The sequence below is a fragment of the Neopelma chrysocephalum genome, unplaced genomic scaffold (genome assembly GCF_003984885.1).
Source record: "Neopelma chrysocephalum unplaced genomic scaffold, ASM398488v2 Primary Assembly neopelma1_22b, whole genome shotgun sequence".
Lineage (NCBI taxonomy): Eukaryota > Metazoa > Chordata > Aves > Passeriformes > Pipridae > Neopelma > Neopelma chrysocephalum.
Window position 1 is genome coordinate 15,793,532 of NW_020897690.1, and position 26,010 is coordinate 15,819,541.

The 26,010-nt window shown below is 40.4% G+C and overlaps 1 protein-coding gene across 11 annotated transcripts in view; it reads right to left on the reverse strand.

The window, feature by feature from the left end:
• IKZF1 (IKAROS family zinc finger 1) overlaps positions 1–26,010 on the reverse strand; it is a 108,505-nt gene that overhangs the window by 23,352 nt on the left and 59,143 nt on the right. For all 11 annotated transcript variants that reach the window (XM_027680676.1, XM_027680760.1, XM_027680697.1 and 8 more), the window contains one exon: positions 24,126–24,245. In XM_027680676.1, coding sequence (XP_027536477.1) covers positions 24,126–24,245 — 120 coding nt within the window. The remainder of the gene's footprint in view (positions 1–24,125; positions 24,246–26,010) is intronic.

Consider the following 26,010-nt stretch of genomic DNA (forward strand, 5'->3'; position numbering starts at 1 on the left):
TGGGACTCCCTCCCACATGTGAAATCCTTTCAGTTTTGTGAGACTTTTGCACCAGCATAGGTCTAAGTACCTGGGTCAAAATTCCATTTGGAAGAGGGCATTCACCTCCCAATTTATATTCTTCTTCTGTGGGATTTTTAAAGAGCAAAAAGCATAAGACCTGGCTATCAAAGAAATTTAGAGAGTAACAGAGAAAGAGAAATCACACCGAAGTTTCTGTGGCATTTAAACAATAGAGAGTTCCCTTACTCCCTTTGGTTTGTAATAGGGTTTGATCCTTCATCCTAGTAGGTACTTAACTGCATCTTGTGGCATATATACCTGCCTTTAAGAATTATCCTTTTGCCTTCCTTTTAAAATAACCCAAATAATCCGATTTTGGCTCCATGCAATGTCTTGCTTGTACTTTGTAGCCAACAGCAGAGAAAGATCTCTCCTCAAGCTGCTGCAAATAGTTTGGGTGCATGTAATGTTTTGTTTGAATGGCCCACTTGACAAGGTAGAAGTATTTTGTTGATGCTAGTTGATGTTTGTTTAAATGGTAGCTTTAAAGTCCAACAAGAGTTCTCATGAAGGCACTTTAACTATTCAAGCAGCAATCATGCCTGACTGATATGGACAGTACATTATCACTGTTATAGTAAGAAAAAACTTTTAGCACCATCTTTCTAACAAATGATAGAAAATGTTGCTAAAAAGGCAGAATAAGATGAGAAAAAGCTTATCAGGCCAAAATAAATCACCTCAGCATACTAACATGTGTCAACAAACGCAGAGAGGATCTCTTCTTGTTTACATAGGTACAAAACTCAGAAAACAGAATATTGCCAGCAATTCCACTTGTTATTTCTGATATAAGACATTAACAGCTATTTGGGTTTGTTACAGTGTACCTAAAGTCTAGCACTTGGCTATGGACCTGCAATTCAAACCTTGCCCCTTCCTTTTTACATTGTGGTCATTTACTGTGGTATCAGCTCTGTTTTCAACACACAAGAGCGCTGCAGGTAGAAGATGCCACTCCCAGAAATGCAAGCTGTTTGTCCACAGAATATTTAAGGAGTCATTATTCACCAGCCAGACTTGACAACAACAAACCCAATTCTTTAACTTAAATTATGTTTCCATTAATAGTATCTTTCCCTTCTGAGCTTCTGAAGGGACATGAAGAATCATGTGGATGTGAAAAAGGACAACAAAAGGTCTGGGCAGAGGCACCATAATTAGTTATGCAGTGGCTTCAGCATTTTTCAGTATAATTCAAAAGACACAACAGAATGTAGATGGGACTGATCAAACTAACTGGTTTGAGAAAAAGCAGATACTGAGGTACTCTTAAAATTACTTTTTTGCTCTCTCCTTTCTACAAATAGCAATGCATTGCCCTATTAATCAAGCATTTGTGGTGCCTCTCTGTGTAAAATGCTGAAAGATAAAGACTTTTTAAAGGGTAACAAAAATAACAGGAAGAAGAGTAGTAGCAGGAACTGCTGGGACACACCTGCAGGTAGAGCAGACTGGTGCTGACGGATAAGGAGATCCTCCCTGCAGGGTCCATGCTGCTTCCTTTGACTCCAAGTGCCAATCAGGTCTTGGCAGCCAATTTCTTCCCTACTCTAATTTTGGCTTTCAATCAAATGTATATTATTCCAGAAACACAGGCGTGCACAGATAAGCTATCTCCCATGGGACAACTGGTGTGAGGAGCTCCACCCATGCCATCACCCACGACTGCTATTCCTCCCTGCTGCTGGCTGTGGGGAGGTGTCCACCCAGTGTGCCAGCACCAGCGCCCGTCGGCATGCACAGCTCGTCCTCAGCAGTAAGGAGCAGGGAATTGTGCTTCACTGCATTGCAAAGCACATCAAAACGTTTTTTCCAGGGGCTGAAATGAGATCAAACTGTTCAGAATGGAAACAAGTGAACAAAAGAACCAACAGCTAGGTACAAAAAGTGACTTCTGCTTCACTGTGCAGACTCCCAGTAGCCTCCCATTAGTTACCTGCAGGAATCCTCTAAAGTGCCCAGAAAGACAGATTCAAAGGCAGATTCAAGTAATGCCCTCAAATATACTTATATACTTGAAGCTAGGTGCCTTTTATATATCTTTCTAAATTTGTGTTTCAGCAGGAAACAATCTGTAACCAAGACAAGGGGCTGATCTAGTTCATATTTCTTGTCTTTGATGTGCTACTTGCTGGTACATTTTGTAGTGGATTCAAGTTGTTTTTCCCAAGGACTGATAACTACCTGGCTGCTTGATGTTCAACATCTGAACTACAAGTAAAACTAAGTTTTAAAGGCAAGAGAAAGAGCATTATCAAGAAATGCCATGTTAAACCTGTTTTTCAAGTTCCACATGTATGTGTAACCCAGGGTTCCTCTACTGGAAGTTCTCTATATCTTTTACTGGCTGCATGATGGAGAAGCTAAGGGAACTGCTGCAGGCTTGCTGGTAACAGGCTTTATTGACACTTTTCTGCTTTGAGAAGTAAGCTGGGAAGATTTTCACACTGGAGAGAAAAATTTGCTGACAAATGATGGTAAGAACAACAATTCTCATCCTTAAAGTCTTTGTCTATTCTGCTTCTATCAGATTTTTTTAACATGGGCATTAAAGGATGAGGAAGTAGCAAAAGGGCCTTCAGCATGAAATTTTTAAAAAGCAAAGTAACCTTAATTAACAATGGACAACACTGAGGTAAAAACACTACCATATATGAAAACATTCTCAGCTCACATAGGTATATCTGTGTGAATACTCTTGCTTTACGTGCTGAGACTGCATTCTCCAGCAACACTACAGGCACAAACATGGTGACGTGCTCTTTCCCACACAGCAACAGTTACCCAAGAACAACAGAGCCTCAGATATATGATATTCTAAAATTTTAAGGCATCTCCCTTCTCTAATCCTTCCACAAAGCATGCTTTACTGAAATTCATGGGTGTTAACCCGTCCTCAACTAATGCAACAAAGTTCTATCTAAAGGCAGTTGCATGTGGCAGCTGCAAGGACGTGGGGGGAAGCGTGCACCTGCAAAGAATAGTGTTTTGGAGAAGAGGAATGACTATGTTGAGATTCAACAGGCAGACCAAAGAAGCTCTTCACAGATGGGAGAGACAGTCAGGCTATTCCATGAAGCCATGCTGTCATGGCTGGAAATTGTCCTCACCTGGGCATTACTGTGGGAATCCCTAAAAAGTGCAAAGGGCTTAAAAAAATACAGAAACTCGATTAAAAAACAGCAACACACTTAAGGTGATCATTACAAATAAATTATGTGAACTGTCGTTAGAGGGGGAATTTCGAGCTTGCCTGACCAAGAGAAAAAGCCTGTGAAATCTGAACACACAAAGATGGTATTGGTCAGGCCTGTACCAGCTGAAGGCAACAGTTGTTACCCTGCACAAGAAAACTACCACTTGGGATCAGTGAAGTGCCCTTGGTTGTGTAGTTCGGGGAAAGGCAAGAAGATGAACTGTTTTGTCTATTGCTTCAGAGCACCTACATTTGCCCTGCCCTGAACGCAAAGTTAGCCCTTCCATGCAAACTTTACTCTTTTCATGTGCCAGTTCAGTGAGCTGCTTGCGTGTCTTTAATTTCATCCCTGGAGTGGCTCAGGAACAGGCCCTTGCAAGTCCATCCATGTTAACAACTAACGTGCTGTGCCTTTGCTATCAGTGAAACAGCCACAAGGACTTTTCCAGGGACCATTTAGGTACCATGAAGATGCCTTGGGCAACATTTTCACAAATGTCCATAGTTCCTCAGCCGTTAAAGGGTCAGTAGATCTAAAATTAGACAAAGCAGCTGTGTTTAGGTTTGGGAAGGTGCCTTTGGATGCCGTGCCAAGGTTGTACATTGTCAGTCTTCTCTTTTGAGAAGAGTTGAGAGGTTGAAATGGAGAAGAACATAGCCATTTCAGCACTTGAGAGGGAATACACTATGAAAATTTTATTATCTTGATTACTCTGACAACAAATTGCTGAGCAGAGTCTGCTGTGTCCCCCTCATCAGACACAGGGGAAAAAAACCCCAGGGATACTGAGTATTTTAGAGTTTATTTTAGAGCAAGTCAAATATAGTCATCACTTTATGAGTGATAAAGTAGATGTTCTCCCTCAGGACTGTGCAAAGAAGACGATGCTGAGGTACAGAGCCTGTTTTAGGTCTGTTAACCCTGAGTGCCCAGTTATTTTTCTCGATGCTATTGAAGATCTTTTTGTGTTGTATAAATATTATCCAAGGTTTTGCAATATAAAATGCTGTTCACTTGATTACAGTGTGCTCAATAGTCCAGGGAAAGGAAATCCTAATCTACAGCTTCTGAGGAAGAGGCATAAATTGCTCGACATAAGTCTCAAAGAAATTCTCTGAATGTGGATATACCTGGTAGCTCCTGAGGAGAATGATTTCAGGGTAAAATTTATTCTTTCCCACCACATATCCAGACAACGCTTTGCTACAGGGACCTGGAGTCCCCCTCAGGCAATCAGTCCTCTTGTGTTGAAATGGCAAGAAACCCCAAACGATGCTGGCAGACTCTCAAGCACTCAGAGATCTGGATCATTCTGAAAGTCTACAAACTCAGTTTAGTACACATTTTTAAGAGACTTCTTGTCTTTCCTAATTTTTGACTATTTTTCATGTTTGCTGTTTTCTTGTTTTTACCTCAGGAAAAACAAGCATGCCTTCCCTTTCCCAAACAGAATCCAACCTTAGCCATACTAGTGCTATGAGAAGTTACCCCTGACATCGGATGCCTCTACTGTGAGGCATTGAACAACTGCAAGGTGAATAGTGTTGTATTGGGTCTTTGAACACAATGCTAAGAGAAACCCCAGATTTCACTAGCTTTCTGCAAAAGCTGACTCAAAAATAAGGATAGATTATTAAAAAAACCCCTCAGTTTCTCAAAAGGATGTGAAGAAAAATATGACAGAGTTTAGATTAAAGAATTTTCAATGTATAAAAGATATTAGATCAGGGACAGCATCCTACCTGAACTTCCTAGCTCTGCTCTGCAAGCACACCTCAACTGTGTTTTGAAACTAGTGAATTTAGGAGTCCTTATTCCTGTCCTGAAGTGTATCTCCAAAACCAGAAAGGAACTATGCTGCTGAAGAGAACTCCAAGCTGAAGTTTGGTTGAGTTTCTGGTGCAGGTATCATTATGCCTCCAGAGGAGAAAGACCAACATGGCAATCTGCTCAGGTGCAGTATCCTCAAACTGAACTGTTCCTCAGCAATGTCTTAGGCGGGTGAGTGTAAAAGGTGTTTGAAAATTACTTTACCTCTCTCTTGAATGAGTAATCTGATACTTGAAACTCACTGGAAACACAGTCAAGATCACAATCTTCAGACAGCCGCAATCACCATGGTAGGTATCACTCGCTATCTTACATCAAAATGCAACTGTTTTCTTAACATGGATAGATCAACAAAGCATCCAAGTCAACATGTTGCTGGCAGAGCTTCAAGGGAAAAGGCTTTCAAAATAATAGTTGTTGAATTGAATGGTCTCCAATCGCATCATTCGAATAAATTGTCATAAGGAGCCTAAAACTGATTATTATGAATGTGAGAAACCTACGTAACTCAGACCACAGAAATTCTTTCATCAAAGCCTCTATTTCTGGATGAGGTATAGAAGAGAATAACCTAATATGGTCTAACTAGTGTTCAAATACTGCTGAAATTTCTCTAAACTCTTTCACTCATTACAATATGCCTACCAATTACTTTAACATAAATCTGTAACAGATTTCTACAAAAGCAACTAATATTTTGAGGCTCTCCAACTGCAGAAGCTAATGAAATTAGATTATAAGAAAACAGATCACCCTAGAAAATGCTGATCACTGAGAAATCAGACCACTGTCTCAAGCTCCATATCTGAATCCTGGACATCCAGTCGCCTCAGGAGCACCCTCTGTTTAGCATGCATGTGCAGGCAGGCATTTGTTAGCTCCTCACAAACTCTGTTTGACACAACCTGTAAGACGATAAGTAGAGAAGCAGATAACAAAAAGGACATGTACTGCTGTATTCTGATTTAAAATCTCAGAGGCAGTTCAGCCATTGTTTTCCCATCCTCAGCAGAGGGAAACTATGAAATCCTTGGTCCACTGCAACACCCCACAGGCTGGAAGCAACTGTATGGCAGTGGAGAGCAATTCTGAAGTATCTAAATTATCTAGGAGCTTGTCTCCTTGACTTTTATTAATATTCTGATTTTTAAGACAAGCTGAGCTTCTCAGGGGGAGGGAGGAAGGAGTGGAGAAATAGCAAACCCCAAAAATGCTGTGAACTTCAGTCCAATTGCAGCCATAGCTGAGAAACATCATAGCTTCCCCCTTGTCCAGTGTAACAGGAAACCTTTATCTACTGTTCCTCTAACTCCTTCCACTAACACACAGCAGTCTGGACATATTACCCATTTCCTCCCAACTCACAGTTGTTTATCTCCTTAGCATCTGTTATGGCCTAGAAGTTTGGAGCAATGCTGACACCAGTTGCTATGATGTAAATTTAAATCAATCAAGTTGAAAGGCTTCTAGGGACCTCAGACATTAAAAAAAAAAGTGGAGAGAAAGAAGGAGAAGGAGAGGGAGAAGAGAGGGAGAGGGAGGGGGAGAGGGAGTGGGAGAGGAAGAGAGAGAAGAGAGGAGAGGAGATTCATCTCTAAGTAATGGGTGTCCTAGGAGGTAGCTGGAGCAAATTTCCCAGGAGTGACTTTTTCCAGCTGCCTGATATCTCAAGAAAGCTACAGCATCTCCTCATTTTTATCCAGGTCACATTCCAAAGGTTTACTTCACATCCAGAATTAGGCCCTGAGAATAATTTCTCCTTTGAGGTTCCATCATTTGTTTGTTGTTTTGAAGGGACAATGCTATGAACTGTGCACAATACAGGTGTAGAGTTTGCTCAGCTTTCACATCTCTACAGGCAAGTTCAGAAACTTGCAGTACTATTGTAGGAGACCCTTAGACTGGCACTACCTGCATCTCTCCTTTGTGTTCAAGGACACAGTGATGGTTCAGTTTGGGATTATCTAACTACGTGGAAAGCCATTATCTCAAGTTACCGAGCTGGAAACTTTCTGATTTTTTTGTCATTTCTCTTCCCTATTTTTAAATCTCTCCCTTCCTTCACTCAGCCCCCTACTCCTGCCTCTCCACCCTGACCTGCTTCTTTGCACTCCTGGAGCTGAAACCAAAGAGCTGCAGTTGTGACACTGCAGTTTGTGTGTCACATTGTAACATTTCCACATCCTCCTCCCTCTGTTGTAAAAGTACTCTAAGAGGAAGAAGGGCAAATAATGAAATATAGGAAAGCAGGAAAAGAGGAAGCAGCCAAGAGACAGAAGCCCAACTGAAATGCTAAGAATTATGGAGAAGTGACAGAAAGGGAAGCACAGACCAGGAATTATACTTAGTGGCTTTTTAAAAAAAATTAAAACTAGAAAAAATATAGAGACTTGGCCTTTTTGCCTCTGCAAAATCTTTCAGATTACTATTAGTCTCTGATTTTCACTCATTTCATGTGAATTCCCTTCCCTGCCTACTTTAAGACAGTTACCAAACTGTCCTGCTCTATGTGAAGCTGGACTCCTCCAAACCTGAACTAACCACCAGCCCATTCCTTATCTTCATATCAACCAAGAGAAGGGACTCCTCAAATAACTCTCTGAAAGAAAAGAGGGAGGTCAAACACGAAGAAAAGGCTTCCAAATGCTTAGCCTCAGGGTGAAAAGGCGAATTAGGCAATGGTCTTTTTTGCTGGAGGCAGCTGTGGAGAACAGAGAGATGGAAGAGTACAGAAGGAAATTGGCTAAAGCAGAGTAGGGATTGCCTAACTGGGCAATCCTGCCTGGTTGGCAGTGGATGAAGCAGACAGCTTAGGAAGTCCTTCCACTGAGATCATGTACTGTTCTGTCCCGCTTGTTCAGAATGAAACTTGGCTGGAGCAGGAGGTGTTTGAGATTCACATGAAAAATCTTCTCTTCTCCATTTGCAGGCAAAGGAGATACAAAGCAGAACATGAATCTCTTCAAGAACAGAGTGGGAACACCAGCTTTTTATACTCTTCCATTTCTCAGGGACTTTTCACCAAGAATTTGTCTGATAAAGGGCTGGGTAGAAAGTACAAACTTGAGAAGTGACCCTCTATAAATATCACAACACTAACAGTTATGCATCCCTTTTGAGTCAAGCTCCAGTTTTTATCTTATCTGGTGGCTAACTGAATTTTGTAGTTTCTCAGGAAGATAGTGGTGAAATCCTGCATGTAGATGAAGACAGGAGTGTTACACAAAGGTGTACTGTGGTATATTTATTTTTCATCACTGCATGAAAGCTATCTTGTTGGAAGAACACTCAAAACCATTTGTGGCTATTCCCCCACAAAGGAGGCTGTTAGGACGTGATAAGAAATGGGCATTAGTAAGGCTTCACTTTCTTTGAAATACTCTTGCACTGAGAATATCACCAGGTTCAGATACTTTCCCTACCATTTATCTGTGAATTAAAAAGTTTCTTCTGGGCCATGTGATCAGTGTTTAGTTCTTCAGCTAAAACGAATGTATTTTAAGATGTGTGGGACAGAGGAGAGATGACGCTACATGTGTAGGAAGGAGTTAGCAGTTTCCTCTCGTGAACAGCAACAGTCCTTGAGATGGAATGACTGTTGGAGACCTCCACTGAACGTCCCACCCCACAGCTCTGACTGCTCTTCCACTTCCCCACAGATACTGCACCAATACCTCTAGTTTACAAGGGCAGAGTTTATACACTGTATTATTCTTCTAAGGATGGCAGGGTGACCAAACTGTGTAATACCCAGTACAGGTTTGTAAGAGGAACTATGACCATTATGAAGGTTTTGTCTAGGTTGTCATATTCTACCTGTTACAGAGATGGGCTGGTGTATATTTCAGGTTTGAGGGGCATTACCTGCCTTCTTCTGGCTTTATTAGTTCTGGTCTGGTTTTCACTTCAGTGAAGCCCCTCTTGATGTAGTTCAGCATTTCAAAAGATAAAAACCAGCCATGAAGAAGTTCAAGAAATAATGTTTTGTCAAATCAAATGAGTATTGTAAGAAAGACATTAGATACAGATGTTCTCCACAGCAAATGGATGCAATTTTTCTATTTGACTTTAGATGAGAAATGTCAAGCAAAAGAGGCAGAAATAGGATAATTTTCTATCAAGCCAGTCATAACGTTACTTATTGTTAAACCAGAACAGTTGGAAACAGCTAAGCATTTGCCTCCACTGCAACCCTAGCCATAAGGAAAGGCACAAGTAGTTTGGTTAAGGAGCAATACCACAAGGGGAATTTTTTGCTGACGTAAACTTGGAAAAAAGAGAACATTAAATAGCAATACAAACGGGTAATACTCAATCCAGTCCTATTCTCAGTTTCTTACCAATTATGAATAGTACTTATCCTTTAATAATTCTCGGTCTCACAAAGAGTAGCCTTCTGCTTCAGCCTACAGAGAATTTGATAACAAACAGAATTTTATGACCTCAAAGAGGGATAAGGCACTGGATGCAGACTGAGGAAATCTAGGTTTAATTCCTAGCTCAGCCACAGACTTCCTGTGTGGCCATGGGAAAGATGCTTAATCCATCATGTGCCCTTACTTCCTTATCTGCACATTTTTCAATTCTTTTTTAACAGGGATAAGACTTTTTTTTCTTTTTTTTTTTTTTTTTTCTAATGGGGAACCCAAAAGCCATTTTGCTGGTCAGAGTGATTCTTATATTCAGGTAAATGCCTCTCAAGTGTTCTGACACATAAGGCTGAAATCTGTCCATGCACTGGTCACCTTCATGGCATATGTCCCACAGAAGGTGACTAGGGACTATGGAGCAGGCAGCAGTTGTCCAAAAAGTTGTATCACTTAGGTATTTATGAAAATACTTCCCACAAGCTGTGATGTGTCCAACAGAATTATACAAAGGTAGGATTATTGTCCAGCCTAATAAACCTTGGTTACACCCATAAAATACTGGATATCAAATGCTTGGAACCCTCAGCCAGGTCTCCCTTATCCAGGATTGCTCAAGGTCAAAAGTAGAGTTTTCTTCCTCAGACTAATGATGCAGAAGCAGGAAAGAAATGATCTTTTTCCTCAGTTGGCCTTTTCCCATGCTACCACTCTGTTCCAAGAGAGATGTAAAAATCCCAAAGGCAACCACCTCTAGAAAAAAGAAAGCATAAGCTGCTTAATATCCAAAGCAGTTTTTAATTTCCCTACACATTGAAGCCAGTATGGCATAAGTTATCAGTAGTCTGAGAAAAGAAACAAGAAAGGGGCTCAGTCTGTGCCTTTTATGTGGGAAATGACCTAAAACTGAAAACTCTGTCATCTCCAGTTCAGCTGCATAGTGCTTCTCATACACGTTCAGTTATGAGATGTGAAACGTCACTCAAAAACCAAATTGCTACAGTGTTTTTTTTAAATCTTCACAAACATCTCAGCATAAAGAAAAGCCTGGACAAGAGTATGGATTTGATACCCTGACATTTGGGCTTGTCTCCCCACTTTATCCTCAGCTACTCAGCCTCCCAGGACTAGCCTCACTCACTTCTCTGTCACACTGGCACTGGGCTGGAATTTCACTCATTGCACTTGCACAACCCAGGACTCCTCCCTGTAAAAATAAGGCACAGAGCTGGAAATCACTTCTCCCCTTTTTCCAAAACTCCAAGTGATACAGTGAATTGCTTCTCTGTACTAAAATCTAGACTAATTAGAAGTCAGGAAATCTATAATTTCCTGATTACCCAAATGATCTAATCATCCGCTGACAGTATTTATTTTATTCCCTCATGAACAATCATCAAATCCTTCCTTTATTTACATTTACCTGTTTTATATTTTTCAATCTTATTTTTCAAGACATGAGGTTTAAAACAAAGCTGAGTCCTTTTAACCAAACCAATCCCACTGCACCCTGGAAGAACACACAGACTTTTTTGCTGCAGTTATTAGAAAAATATATTTGCTCTCTGGTCTCCAGAATACTATGTATGGTTTAGATTGCACAGCACAATTGATTACATTCTGCCCTACCTCACACCTACCTTGGCTAGGACTTGTAAGGCTTAATTAATCAATTATGTATATATAGCCTTAATTAGATTGTAAACTCCTTGGGGAATGCTGTTGGTGTTTGTGCAGTGTTTAGAGCAACAGAGTTCCTTTTCCAGGAAACCTGTGCCACAACATAAATTCAGAGATTAAAAAAAACCACAACAAAATAATTGAAAAAAAATGACAGTAGAAAAACCCCAAGCTTAATTCAATCCCCTTCTCAGTCTTACACCAACAGCAAGAGCTAAAATGGACAGAGGACACACAATTACACACAACTAGAGCAAGGTCTGTGCTGTGAAAACTGATGTCAGGCATTCAGAGGGTGATCAAAACCTGGCCTCCCACAAGGGTTAATGATCTATGCAGACTATCAGTGTTGGCATTTCCTGCTATCTCAGCATTTATGGAATATTTGAAAATGTCTAGCAGGCAAAGTTTCTGTCAAACTTCCTCTCTGCTCCTAATTGCGTGCCCCGGACAGTGTAAGTGCCTTTAACTTGGAAGAATCCTTTTTAAAGCATCTGCCCAGCTTATGTTTAAAGCACTTTTCAAATATTCCGAAGGAAAAGACACTTCATTGCATTTTTACCAAACATGATGGATTCTCAGCACAGAAACACCCAAATATGTGCCTAACGTGCCGTTACACATTAGGAAACCTTCTTTCCCATGAACTACCAAGCTGCAACTCCTGCAAACCAGAGAGAGACCATCAGCACTGTTCAATCCAGGATTCATAATGCACCTAAATTTCATACTATCATCCAGACACCACGGTTGGACTAAGAGTGAGACAAACAGAAAGCATGAAAAACCTTCCACATTAAAGTGCACAGCAGCTCTACATTAGTTGCTGCTTCTTATTAGCAAAGGTAAACTTTGGTATCTGTGCCGGGGCCATGCTGCACCGTGGAGTACAGCGAAGTCAGGAAAGGAAATTAAATCCTGCTAACTCCACCACTTAGAAACACATCCAGAAATACAGTTTGAGCTTCTAGGTTATACAGGTTAAGTCAGGTCGTGGCCAGGCAGGTTTGTCAGAGGCTGCAGTAAGTGTATAGACTTGGTCTTCAGAAAATCAACCTTTTCCTGGTAAACTGGTTAGCAACCAGAGACAAAAATAGTGGACTAATGAATGATGCTTTGTTCATTTAGAAGAGAGCAACTCAAGTCTGACCTGTCCAACAAAGTCATAATGGCTGAGCATTTCTGAGCACAAAAGACACTCTAATCCCAGTGATCTCAGTATTCTACTTGAAGGCCTTTGGACTCTTGGAAACTGTTACACATTAGGATTGTCTCTTGCCTCAGAGCAGTTCTAAGAGCTCTCCTTGACACCAGGACAAATGAAGAATGGCTCATCCACAGCTCCAAATTCCTTTATCTCAAATTTAGGTAAAGGAGTTGCAGCATGGAGTCCCAGCAAAGGTGATGTGAACCACAGACTTACACCTTAAGGATATGGTGCTTCTCAAGTGTCTGTAGAAGAGAAACATTAAAAGTTTTGTTTTCTGTTGTCATTTTTTTAATCAAATAAATGTGCAATGGCTGTTAGTAGTGCGACTGTGGCATGCTGCAGCAAACCTTCCCAGCAAGTCTGGTGAAATTTGCTTCTGCTGATGCAAATGTGCTATTTGCTAGAGCTGCCTATGGCTATCTGATGAACTCCCATCCTATGCCTGAACATGAAAGCACAACCCGCAGCCCAGAACGTGAGGATCACTGTGTTCTCAGGAAGTAGGAAACTAATACAATCATTTGTGCTCTGTCTCACCGAGGGTAAAAAAGAGGGGTGAAAAAAAACCACCATTGCACAGCTAACGCTAGTTTCCACACAGGAAGGCCAGGGACTGCATTGTGCTCAACTATCCTGGCCTTCATGAGGGGTTATATTTTGCACTCACCTGTAGCTCCCTATGATGTGCATAAGGAGATTCCCTGAATAACACTGTCTCTTTCTGGGACAGAAGAGCAGAGTGGTCCATCACTATATCTGTTACAGTGGCACTTTTAACCATGCTTTGGTATTTGTTAGCTCAGTTAGCTACTGAAACATCCCTAAGAAATTTATTGAGTTAGGCATCCACTTTTTTCCCACTTTTAATGGAAAGCTGTATCTCAAATGAGAGATACAAGATATTATATCTGCATTTTCCATTGGGTTATTTCAATACATTAGCCATCTAACCTTCTGCTCTGAGGATCATATGTCCCCCCAAGGCTTCATTATGCAATCCTAAATTTGGTACAGGACTGTAAAAGAATCTTCTGGAAAAAACCACTTCATCAACGTTTCCCTGTCTCTCCATTACAGACCTTACCTGACTAACACTACAAGAAATTAAGTGAATAAAACACCTGAATGCAAGGAGGAATAGCACTTAAGAAGTGTGGGGGAGGGTCTCGAGAGCCCATGTACCCCTCCACTGCTGAGCTGGCAGGAGAGCCTTTTCAGGGCATTGCCTCAGGCAAAGAATGACAGCAGGAAGGATTGAGAGGGAGTGTGTGTTTCTCTTTCCTTACCCTATCTTCCCCTATTTTCATGAACTCCCTGGTGGTCCTTTTAGTACCATGACCCCATCTACCTACACAGCTGACTTGGCCCAGCAGCTTTATGCAGACTACAAAAGCCACAACAACTACAAGCAGATCTTCCTCAGCTGCTGCCCACTTCCCAAATGGAATTTACATTTGGGTTTCTTATAGGGATACAGACAAGTTAGCAGGAACTAACCTTTTCCTCTTTTAGATTTGAAAAAAATATTTTTATGGCATGCGTTTACGTTGCAGAGTGCACGTCTGATAGGTCTTAAAAAGAATGAAAAGCTCTGCTTTCAAGATAAATGCTCTTTTGCATATATGTGATGGTTTTTAGGTTTTTACATAGACGTAAACATAAAGAAACTTGTTTTTGCAGGCACATAATTTTATGTGTGCTGATAGACACGTATTTGTATGTACATATGTGTATGTGTGTACATTTGCACATGTAAAAGAGAGAACAGGGAATAAATGGCTCCTGTTGGCTGGAAAATACATTGCCATTTCAAAGGGTATATTAAAGAGAAGAAATTAATTACAAAAGGTTTTAGAAATTAAAAACATTTTTGCATTGTCTCCTTAACACCAAGGGCTGTATCGTGTACTGTATAAATCAGTCTCACTGCACACAAGAAAGAGCTTATTAGCAATGTTTAAACTGTACAGCAAATGTACAGATTCATTAATGTGCAATTACAGAATAAATATCAGACTTCTCTAGTCTGTTTTGCAAGGAGAAAAAGAATTCTACTTAACACCACAACAAGCCCATGGTAGGATACCAATTTTACTAGGATCTACTAGCAAAGTGGTGGGAAGATTAAACAAATGTGTTACCACAACAGAGGTAATGCCTCATTCCCATTATTCCTCCCTCATCTGTTTCCTGTGTTTGGCTCCAAAGCCACTGAAATCTTTTGCTAGCACAATTATCATTTCTCATTTTTACTTCTACTTGCCATTATGTGGACAAATGGGCAGGAAGCTCAACTCCTCCCCAGAAAAGCCTAGTTCCCATTTGACTTCTAGATAAATTGTTGTAGCTCCACACCTGCAGTAGACGAAGCCCCAGTGGCCACGCTGGCCATCAGGGCTTCCCCAGCTCTCCTCCAACATCCAGCCACTGGAGGCGTCAGTTACAAAATTAGTTGGATTCTGGGGGGAAAAAGGACAGACAATGACTCAGAAAGGAAGGTGCCATGTCAGTGCAGAAGGGATATTCTCACCTCTCCACTTATGGTTTCAGTGTAGGAAAACAGGAGGAGTGCTCTGCTTTGGAAAGCCAGAGACATTCACAATTATGAATAACAGCCAGCTAGGGGGCAGGGTACAGATGGATCATGGACAATTTGACACTTCCCTCACGTAGGTGTCACATAGGTGTTTTCCCTTTGCAAATCTGGGTAAAAAATCCAAGCAGTGGGTCCCAGTCCACCCCACAATAAGGCAAATAAATTTTTATAGTGAATTCTATAGGAGCATGTGTTGTTTTCTCCTGAATATAAATTCTAATATGGAAAGAACTAAAAGAATATATCTGAAACATAGGCTCAGCACAAGGGGTGCAGGAACAGCAGTGTTCCTCAGCTGGCAGTCGCCATTTCAGTGCTAATGAAACCATCCCGCTTCAACACCAACCCCTGCCACCACTTCCGAGCATTGCAACACATATTCACAGCAGGAAAAAACAGGCTCAATAAGTCAGTCCATATAATGATGAGATGCACGGTACTATGAACCAGAAGAGACTGATCTCCATCCAAAAATCCCTTAAGCCACTGTTAAAAATCAGAACAGAAAGCTCTTAGCTTAGACAAAAAAACTCAAAAACCACCAAAGATTTGGGAAGTTCAAATCCATAGTGGGGATGTTGGCTGATCACAGCTTCTTACAAATACAGGATGCTTTTAAATGGTGAAATTTGGAGAATTAATATTTCCTCTTCTATTAATTGCAACACAAGCTGAAAGTGTGGGCAACTTTATTTTAAATCCACCTTTCCATTGCATTAAACATTTCTGTTATATTACTTAATCAGCAGGGAGGGCAAAATCATATGCAGACACTCTATTATATGAAGGAATTAGCAATTCTTTCTAAAGCTCTCAATTATTACTTTTTTATAAAGGAGGGGTCAGGGAACAAGCGAGTTCTTACATCGTTCCATAAAATAATCTAGAAGTTACTCTGGTAAGAGCCACTTCCTCAGAAGTAGCATTTCCAGGGTAAAAAAAAAAAAAGGCTCATGTGAAAGTTCTCCTTACTCTTCAGTTTCTTCTCTTTTTTTTTTTTCTCCCCTCTTTAAACTCTGATATGTGGCTTGGAAGAGTGGAAGTTAATTCATGCTGTCATATTTCTCCACTTTTGTTACATTTATTACACTTTTGGGAGAGGAGAAACAAGGGAAATGGAATGTGAACACTAAAGAGTAAAACGTGCGCCTTAACTTTTCTTTTTGGATCAGGCCCATTTTGGTTGGAAATTGAGAGTAATTCTGTGCTTGCTCTGCCATTTTTTTTTCTGCAATCCTTCATCCAATTTTTAGGTACGGATTTTGGCATGTTAGGATTGAAATCTCACATCAAAGGAGTAGGAGTTACTCACTTCCAAAATTCCTATTTTGTGCCTGTGGTGTTACTACAGCTGATGGTGAAATGATAGGTTAGATACCTTCTCAGGATCTCTTTTTATGCATATAACTTAGACACCTAAATGCTTCTGAGCAACATGACCCTAAACTGCAATGGATACAAGAACTAGGCATTATTCCTAACTTCAAAATGTGTAAAAAACAAAGAAAGCGAAGCACACACCAATGGGGTTTTTTTGGAAAACAAATTCCTTTACTAGGAGTTATGTTCCCTGCATATGCACCTTTACGACACAGAATTCACTTCCTGGGGAAGGAGGGAGGGAGAGAGGGAGGGAGCAGGAGGATGCCTCACATTGCAGGCTGCAGGTCTAGCCTGCATTTAGGCTGCTGCTCTGCTCACTTGCTTGTTCAGGAAGGCAGCTGGATGACGCATGACAGTTTCCAATAAGCTGTCTCTGGAAGCCAAAATCCTGGGATTCTACCTGATCCACCTTCACAAGTTAACAGCTTGCTGTGGTCACACATGTTCACCACAAATGACATGCTCAGAGTGAGCCTGCAGTGGCTGCTATGCCCTATATGTGGGGCAAAGCTTTTTCCTGAGAGACCCTTTTCTGAGGCTTCAAAAAACCTCATATAGCGAGCTCAATGAAAAAGGTTTGGGGATAAATCTCTGTCCTGCTGCAATGCATGGTGTGTGCTCCTGGCTTTAGGACTATAGCTCCAAAAAGGAGCTCTTGCATCCTCTCTCTTTGTGATAAGGGGCTTATTCTACACTGGGGAAAGCTGTGGTGGCATGGTCATGCTGTAAATCCTTCCTCGCAAATCTCAAATGCAGGGATGCAGCCACAGTGACACCGCATTTGCACATTTCACTGTGGGACAGAGCCTGGGAAGTTCACATCTGAGGGGAGAGCATCACTGCAGGTTCTCTGCAGCCAGAAACTGTCTCCTCCCAGGAGGCACCATAACAGGAGTTGAAATCACAGACATGTGAGGAGCGGCTGAACAAAACCAAAAGAGCAGCTTGTTCTGAAATGACACCTCTGTGGAGGCAGGTGGTCCCTACATTGTGCCTGACTCCAGCAGTTAAGTTTCCACTAAGGGTGCAGTTCTGAAGAGCAATTTTGGGGAATGAGAACTTGCTCAAGTGAAAAAGCAAGCCTACAACAAAGAACAAGAAAGAATTAACACAGAATAGTGGGATGACTGGTGTTGGGAAGCCAATCCAACCTTTCTATACAGTCATTCCTTTAAAATAACCTGTGGTCTAGCAAGCTGTACTTACAGAAGTCTTCCCCAGCTTAAAATATGCCCACCTTCCAGCCAGAGCCTGGTATTTCTGAGTTGTGCTGCAGCCACTGCTCAGATCCTGCTAGATAATTTTAACTCCAGAGCTAGAATGGGGCTTATCTCTGAGGCACATCTCTTCTGCTCAGATAAAGAGAACTTCCTCTCACTGCAGATTAGATCTGTAGGCTCAGTCTCAGTACCTAAAGCCACACAGCTAAACACACTGCATTTCTCCATTTCAAACAATGCTTGCCACTCTCTCAACACTGAAGAAACAAAACTTGCACAGTTCCCAGGCTTTCCCTGACTTTTGCACTGACGTTCCTCCTTCTGAAAATATAGCAGTACCCAGGAGGTGCTCATGAAATTGGCTGCAGCTCCACAAGCTACACAGCTCTGGAGAAAAAAGGGAAAAAACCCCATAGCTTCACCAACTACTGCAACATCATGTTGCCACACAGTGGCAACACAGATCATACTACTGACAAATTGGCCAGGAGTAAAAAAATTCCTCACAAAACTAAACAGAAATCACTGAAAACATACAACTCTTTTTAGGGTCAATTCTGTTCTCAAGGATTCAATTTTGTCATTGCTATAGTTGCATCAAAGGACAAATTTTAATGTGCCTGCTTACACAGTGGCTCTGCCCTGGCTTTGAATGGTCTGAGAGGACTGCAGTAATAAAGTACAGCCTTCACTGGGGCTATGGTGGCTCTGTTTTTCAGGCTGGCTCACTCTCCCTTCCAGAAACAACTTCCAAGTTTGTTTTGAAAATGTTCACCTTTCATTACTTGCAGCAATCATTTTTAAATTTGATAAAGGAATCCACCTTTCACTAAGCAGGCTGGTTTCCACTCGCCTTGTGAAAATTTGTGCACATTTTTCTAAGCCTCAGATCATTACATAGATCAGAGCTTGTCTCTGGCTTGACAGCAAATTCCCAATGGACCCATGTACCTGGGTCTTCTGCACCTCACTCTAGCACACCGTTTCACACTATGCACATGCAAAACATACCTTTGAAGGCTGGCATATAACATATATCCTGTACAGCATATGTAAGGGCATTAATGAAATTTGACACGCCTTTTCCTACTAAACCACCCCCATCCTCCTCTAAACAAATCTCCAGATGAGTTTTGCAGACAAAATTAAAATAATTCTGACAAAAATATCTCCTGCATTCCCCTTAAAAACAGGTAAGTCATACTGGCAGGCTCTCAGAGCATGCAGTACCGGTCTATACTGGAAAATGTTACTCTGGGGTTAGAAATAGGGGCTTCAGACCAAACAAGAGGGGAGATTCCCAACTTCTCTATTTTGAAAAGTTCCTAAAATATTTTAGCTACGAGTTTTTCAATTCCTTCAGAAGCCTCCTCAGTTGGACTTTCAAGCTCTGTTTCACTGAGGAGGGTTAAAGACAATTCTTAAAGCCATTAGGGCTACATCAGGTGAGACAGCAGCTATCACCAATTATTTACAAAGGCTCATCAGCTTCTACCCACTTTCATACCTTTAAGCAGCAGAGATGTTCACCTGAAACCTGAGCAAGTAAAAATATCACGCAGCCCTCCAGGTTACTTTAGCTCTCTGAATTTAGTTCTCTGAACGTCCACATGCACACATGCCACATGTGCATTTTATTATTCACACACAATACACTGCCTTCATAGCCACTGGATTCCCACAGGAGGAGTGTGCAAAGACATTTAGCTCCACAGTCTTTTTCCTCAGCCCCTTTCCCTGCCTCACAGAATTACTGGGCAGTGACCTGGACCTGTCTAAACCACAGGACCAATTTTGTAAGCCAGGGTGTGGGCACTTCTCCTTTTTTCTTTTCTCCCTTTTCCCCTCTGTCTGCAGCCTTTCCACACTTTTACTCTGTCTCCACCCAGTTGTGTGAGAGTTGCAGCAGATTTATGTAATGGCAAGCTCTTGTGGTTGCCTGGTGGCCCCTCAGCAAAGCTTGTGTCCGTGCTCTCAAATGACTGAGCTCCTTTTAAGGAAATAAAGCACCAAAGCTGCTCAGGATGGGGACACTTTCCTGCACTAGTAACTAGCTACTCATGCAGGTTACCACATCTGAATGCCCATGGCTGGGAGGGAAGATCTCTAGGTTGAAGACAATGCCAGGGTCCCAGTGATGCCAGGCACTGAAGCCCGCAGCTATAAAGGCTTCTGCTTCAAAAATTGGATTGTGGGAGGGAGGTAATATCATCACTTGATATTTCCCCCTGGAGGAGAAAAATGTCAAAAAAGCACTTTCCTTTTACTGTCTCTTCCCATACCAGGATCCTTTATTTTAAACAAATAGAATTTATAATTTCATAAAAATCTCATCTGTTTTCTTTTGATGTCTAAGTTCACCTTGACTTATTACTCTGGACATTCTCTGTCAGTTGTACAAGTTTCAATCTAATTTTGTGAGATTACTTCTCCCCACCTCTTAAAAATAAGAAGATCTGTAGACGTATATTCCAGGTCCAGACTCTAATCTGTGACGATGGTGGTAACCCTTGACTTCTGTTTTGGAAGTTTATGGTCATCTGCAGCCTCAGACAGCTGTTTGTGCAGAAACAGTGAGCCCACAGCCTCTTTCTGAGGCCACTAACACTGTGAGATGGGTTTTTGTCTTTTACCCAGTGATGGCCAGCTCTGACATGGGCAGTTATGGATAAAGAAGGTACTGCCTACCTTCCTAGGCAAATGCCACCACTGCAGCAAATGGCTCTTTCTCCATTAAGTAGGGTCCAATCTACAGCCCACCGAATCATTAGCTTCCCACACATGGATCAGGATACAGTCTCAGATCACAAACAGCCCTAAATTTCAACTGTCTACCACATAGAGGATGTTCAGCACCGATCATCCACAAAAGGTGCACACAATGTTTAACCTGAAACTTGAATGGAGACAGTAAGAATCATCAGATAGTATTTCAAATAGGTTAGCATGGAAAATAGCACTGTCTGAAATAGGCTACAAAGCACTAAATCTTAACGGAATAGAATTTCAGTGGGATGTGTATTTATAAATAACTCAGACCAAAATTTTGAAATGTTATTTAGGAGAGATGGTAAAACAGAGTCTCTAGTGCCTTAAAGAGCTGTGAAAATCAGCAGTGCTTAAAACATTCCTTGTGTTTTCTAGAGAAACTACATGTAGAGCAGGTGGGTGAGAAGAATAAAAAGAAAATAATAAAAAAAAGTTACAGGTGCCAGATCTGGGGTGGAGAATAGGACCAAGAAAGAAGAAGATCTATTGGACAGAGCAGCAGAAATTAGGCTTGCAGGAGGAAGCTGCTCAACACATAGTGGTATTCTGGGGGTTACAACATTAAAGTCATAGTAAGCTCATCAAGGAAATGAGCAGTGATCAGAACAAGTCTTTCAATGTGTTTCTGTTTTGCTGTGCTACTTGAGGTTATTACTAGAGATAGTTGATGACTTTACTTCCGTAAATTACCTTCTCACACTTGCTAATCATTTTTGCATTGATCAGAAGCAACCCATGTCTTGGGTTTCCCCCCTGTCTGGGGACACAAGTCAAAACATACATTTCATGAACCTCTGGATACCTCCCTCCAGTCATTTTAAGTGAGAACTCAAAAACTGAAGGCACCCAATAAAATCTGACAAGTGAATGGAAGACTTCCAACATCATTCTCAGAGCAGGAGAGATATTTCAAACAATTTTCTCTATCAGCTCTACAGTACCACATTCAAGTCTCATTACAGGTTTGGAAGAATCATGAAAGGAGATTTTTGAAAACAGGTGGAGGAGCTAAGGCCTATCTTTCTTTTCTAAAAATAGCTTATTTCCCCTAATCTTTGACTTTTAAAATGCTAAATTGATGAAAAAGGTAGTTAAACTTTTGATTCCAGGGTTAAAGATTTCATGAAGTGTTACTGATAATTCAAGTAAGCAAATGGTCATTTGAACATTTCTATCTCAAAGGCTGTTTAAAATTAACAACAGAATTCTCACCTAATTTTAGTAGGATGAGGTAAATACTTACTCTTTTCATTCAATAAACTTGCAATTCCCATTGTTACCTCTACAGTACTACATGTACAAAAAAGTCCATCAGAATGTAGAGGCTCTCCTCCATAAATGTCTGACTCAAATTCCTTGGTGCATGCTGTATGGACAGTTGATCTCTCAGGGTCTTACAGATAAGGTGAGATGCACTGAAAATCCTGTGTTAAAATACATCAAAATTCATAGGGATTGCTTTTTGATGAAGGAAACAGATGGGACATTAGGAAAGTAATACAGAGAAAAACTGTTGCCTGGCCAGTCAGTTATCACAGGCCACAGTCTATCTCCCACCCACGAGATATACTTCTATAATATCAGTGGGTCCTTACATAACTCTCCTGTCTATCTTTCATTTTTCAAACTACTTTTTCATCCTTTTCTACCTACGTTTCTTGATAAATAGAGGTGAGAAATTGATCTTGGGACTTAGAGACAATAGTGTTGCACTAAACATCAAGCCTGTCTACACTGCCAAGTCACTGCCTACATAGAAAGACAGTCCCCTTCATCCCTAATGCAGCTATGGAATCATGCAGGCCAAACACCACTCCTAAGGCATTGGTTTATTCCTAAGGGATTTTCTTTTGATGAAGACCCAAAATGTGCATAGCAATCACATGGCTCCTGATATGATTGGGGCATATGTTCAGATCCTCTTTGTAAAACCGAAGAATTAATTTTTTCAGTAGATTCTTTTCAGAAAGTTATTTTAGGGCTAGATAAAAGGAGCAGTAGAAGTAAAGGTTGTATGCAGCTTTACAGAAAAGACAAACATTGCAAGAAATGGAGTTGATACCTACAAATCATCCATAAAACAGAGTAATGTGTCTGTTTACTATGTTCAATAAGACATCACTACAAGATGTAATCCTTGTAAACAAAAGAGATAAGGGGTAGAGAAAGTGGCTGTAAAAAAACCGTTGAAGACAGGACATGGAAAATCTAATTTACCGCTTACTAATGAGAACAACAGATAGAACTTATCATATTTAAGACACTAAAGTGATTACAGTAACTTCTAATATGTATTTATATTGCTATATGATTGAACTGTTGAGGGGATCATGACATCATCAGCAAATAAAAAGTTTGACTTTTGTGAAGTAAAGAAAATTCAATGCAATCAAAAATCTTTGTTTGGGTTTGAACAAAGAACTTAAAAAATTATTACTATTTTTTAAATTAAGGCTTAAATAGTTTGTTGGGTTTAGTTACTGTGGGAGAAAGGAGACTTAACTCTTTTTATTGAGTTGATACGCAAGCAGTTAAGGCAAGATTTTGTCCAAAGATCTTCGGACTGAAAAACAAAGCACTAGGTAAGTGATCAGACTATTTAAAAGCATTTTTAAAAATGAATTTGTTCATAAGGTATGTCAATATACATGTAGGAGCTGAACTTTGTGCTCAGATTTTTGGGAAGAGAGGATCAAGTGGTAAATAAAGAGAAGATGCATAAGATGCTTCTCTACTAGCCATTGCTGAAGTTTGGGAGCAGGTTCTATCCCTAATGCTGACACCATCCTGCTGTATTACCTTCAGTTGGTTATTTTGCCTTCTGTGCCTCCATTCTCACCTAACATCCTTTACTGGACTTCCTTAGACAATAAACATTTAAAGGCAATTGCAATCTTTCTCTAAAAAGTCTTCCACTTTGACCCTCATTCTTACAAGAGGAATGTAAAAATGATGAGCAATACTTTTATTTGTGGACAAACTAATGTATTTTGATAGTCACTCCTTTCCAGAAGGAGCATTTATTGGGCATTGATCACAGCATCCTGGGAGTCAGTATGCTTTTTTTTTTCCCCTTTTTCTTACCCCTCCCCCCACTAGTAAATAAGCATGGTGCTCAAGTTATATAATTTAGTCTTTTTTAACACACTACATGTGAGTGGATGCATGCATTAGTCATTGCTAGTCCTTGGTGTGGAGTCTGGGATCTCTAAGAAGAATCAGCATTTTGCACAATCATCTATGGACAATAATTTATTTTAACCCAACAGATTTTATCAATTGTGGATTTTTACCTAGTAGAACAAAATTCAAGTGTTTTCTAAAGTACTGCCAGGCAAAAAAATAAAGGGTAAATGAAGATTCAATATTGGAATCTCAAACATATGAATACTATGTGTGTTCTAATGTGGCATTTCTGGAGAAATCTGAATAGCAGATAACATTCAAATTAATAATAATAATGAAAATATCTGAGAATTCAGTGAATTTTTATCAAATCTGAGTTCCAATAATTTTGACCTGGAATCACATATTTAATTCCATTTCTGAGGTAAAATGGAATATCTTTCCTGGAGACAATTTTATACAACCAGTCATGCTTTAGAAAGAAGACAAACAGCAGGATCTTTGTATCTTCTCTGTGAAGATGCCTTTCCCAAAGAAAAGGTTGCACAAAAAACACTAAGCACCTTAGCAAGACAAAAAGGCACAGGACCTCTCTATATACCAGCTTGATATACAGTACTTTAACATTATCTACTATATTATCTACTTGTATTTCTTATCAGAGTAGACTTGCCATCTTACCCAAGATTCTGTCACTCTTAGAACTTTGTTGTCCTCCAGTACTAGTTGAAAGGTCCTCTGGCACCGGCATAGGTTCATCTGGATCATCTGGGACATCACTAATTGGAGGACTTTCCTTTCCTAGTAGTGAAGAAAGCAGAATCAGTTAGTCATCAGAGTAGCCTCATTTTCAAATATTACCATAAGAGGAACCACAAACCAAATAAAACTTAACAAAAAACCCTAAACACTATCTAAAGCATGATATTCTTAGGACCAAAACCTACTCTCCTGCAGAGAAAACTTTTTATGAGTACAGGAGAATTATATTTGTGAAAAGAATGCATGCCAATATCTCTTCCAAATATACTGAAGGCTGGATACACAGTTATCAGCCTTACCATTTTGGATATTTGTAAGACACATGTATGTTCTCCAGCTGCTACACTCAGAAGATCCAGTTCAGCCAACACAGACTGACAGATTAAAAAGGTTATCAAATGGACATCCTTTGTAAAAAATTTTCTTTCTTCGACAAGTGCTCCTTGAAAGCATACCCAGATTTGCTTCAAAAACATAGTGAAGTCTAACCTACAAGTATTCTGGGGCTCCAAAAGAACTACCCCAAAAGTAAAATTTTATCTTCAAATAAAAATTCAACTACAACTTCAGCAAGCTTCACCAACACCCACAGATCAAGCTTTGGCTGGTCCTTGTGATTAAAAGCAGTGAAGTGCCTGTAGCTCCCAGGACTTCTTAAAACACGGACAGAGTTCATTCAACACATGACTTCGAGGGTTTTACTAAGAGGAAACAAATCCCAATATCTTGTGTACACAAGGTTTTGCAGAGGAAAACAGTTTGGTGCTTTAATGTATTATAAGTATTGTGGAACTGTTTTAGTGGTGAATGTAATACAGCAAGAAAAAGAACTCTCTTGCTAAGTACTGCACTTCCAGAAATGGCGATGTTTCTTGCTTCAGCTCTCAGTCACGGCACACATGTCCTGCCTACAGTAATATCCCTGTCTTGCAGAGCTTCTTTTAAAATTGCTAACAAAAGCATCCCTTGGAAACAATTACCAAAAGAATTATCTAAGTGATAATTATCTAAGTGATTAGTTTCATTGACTATTACTAAAAGGCTGGTCTTTGCATTAATAGCAAAGAATAGAACAGGGCCAGAGCAGGATTTGAACTCAGTAATGTTCACATAAGACCCTTGTCTCCAAAATGGAGATGTTACCAAATTACATTGATGCAATCTGTTAGAAGCCCCATGGCAATTGGCACACCAGCAAGGGTAGTAATTTCATGGCACAAAGCCCTAGCAAATTAGTGGTTTTTCTCCTAATAAGAATTCCCTCATTAAAACACAAACGTAAATTAAACCTGAAGATACTTATCAGAAAAAGAAAAACTAAAGAAAATATAGCTTACTTAAGTGACAGCAGTTTAGTGATGCCAGTTATGGACTCGATCTGAATGAAGCAAATGGTTTCCTCCCAACTGGATGGAGCAAAGCATTGTGCTTTCTGATCTATACTGATCACAATGGTGGGAAATGACAGGTAGGTTTAAGTAATCTTCCAAATGAGCTGTTTTGGCTCGTTTGCACAAATCTATGTTTAAATGAATGATATGAGTATTTGACTGCACTTCTTAATGACATACCTATCAAACTGTTGAATAATCTTGAGTGGGAGTGTTGAGAGTGGCATCAGCTGAACCATCTAAAACTGCAGCCAGAAGGACTCAAGGGTAATGAAGAAACAGTACTGCACTGGCAGAAGGACTAACTAGAGGATTTCATAAGGTCCTCCCATATCCAGCTTCTGTGGGGTACTCTTAAATGGGCAAAATCACACCCACTGGATGCAAGTGTAAGAGCAAAGGTGGGTTGCATA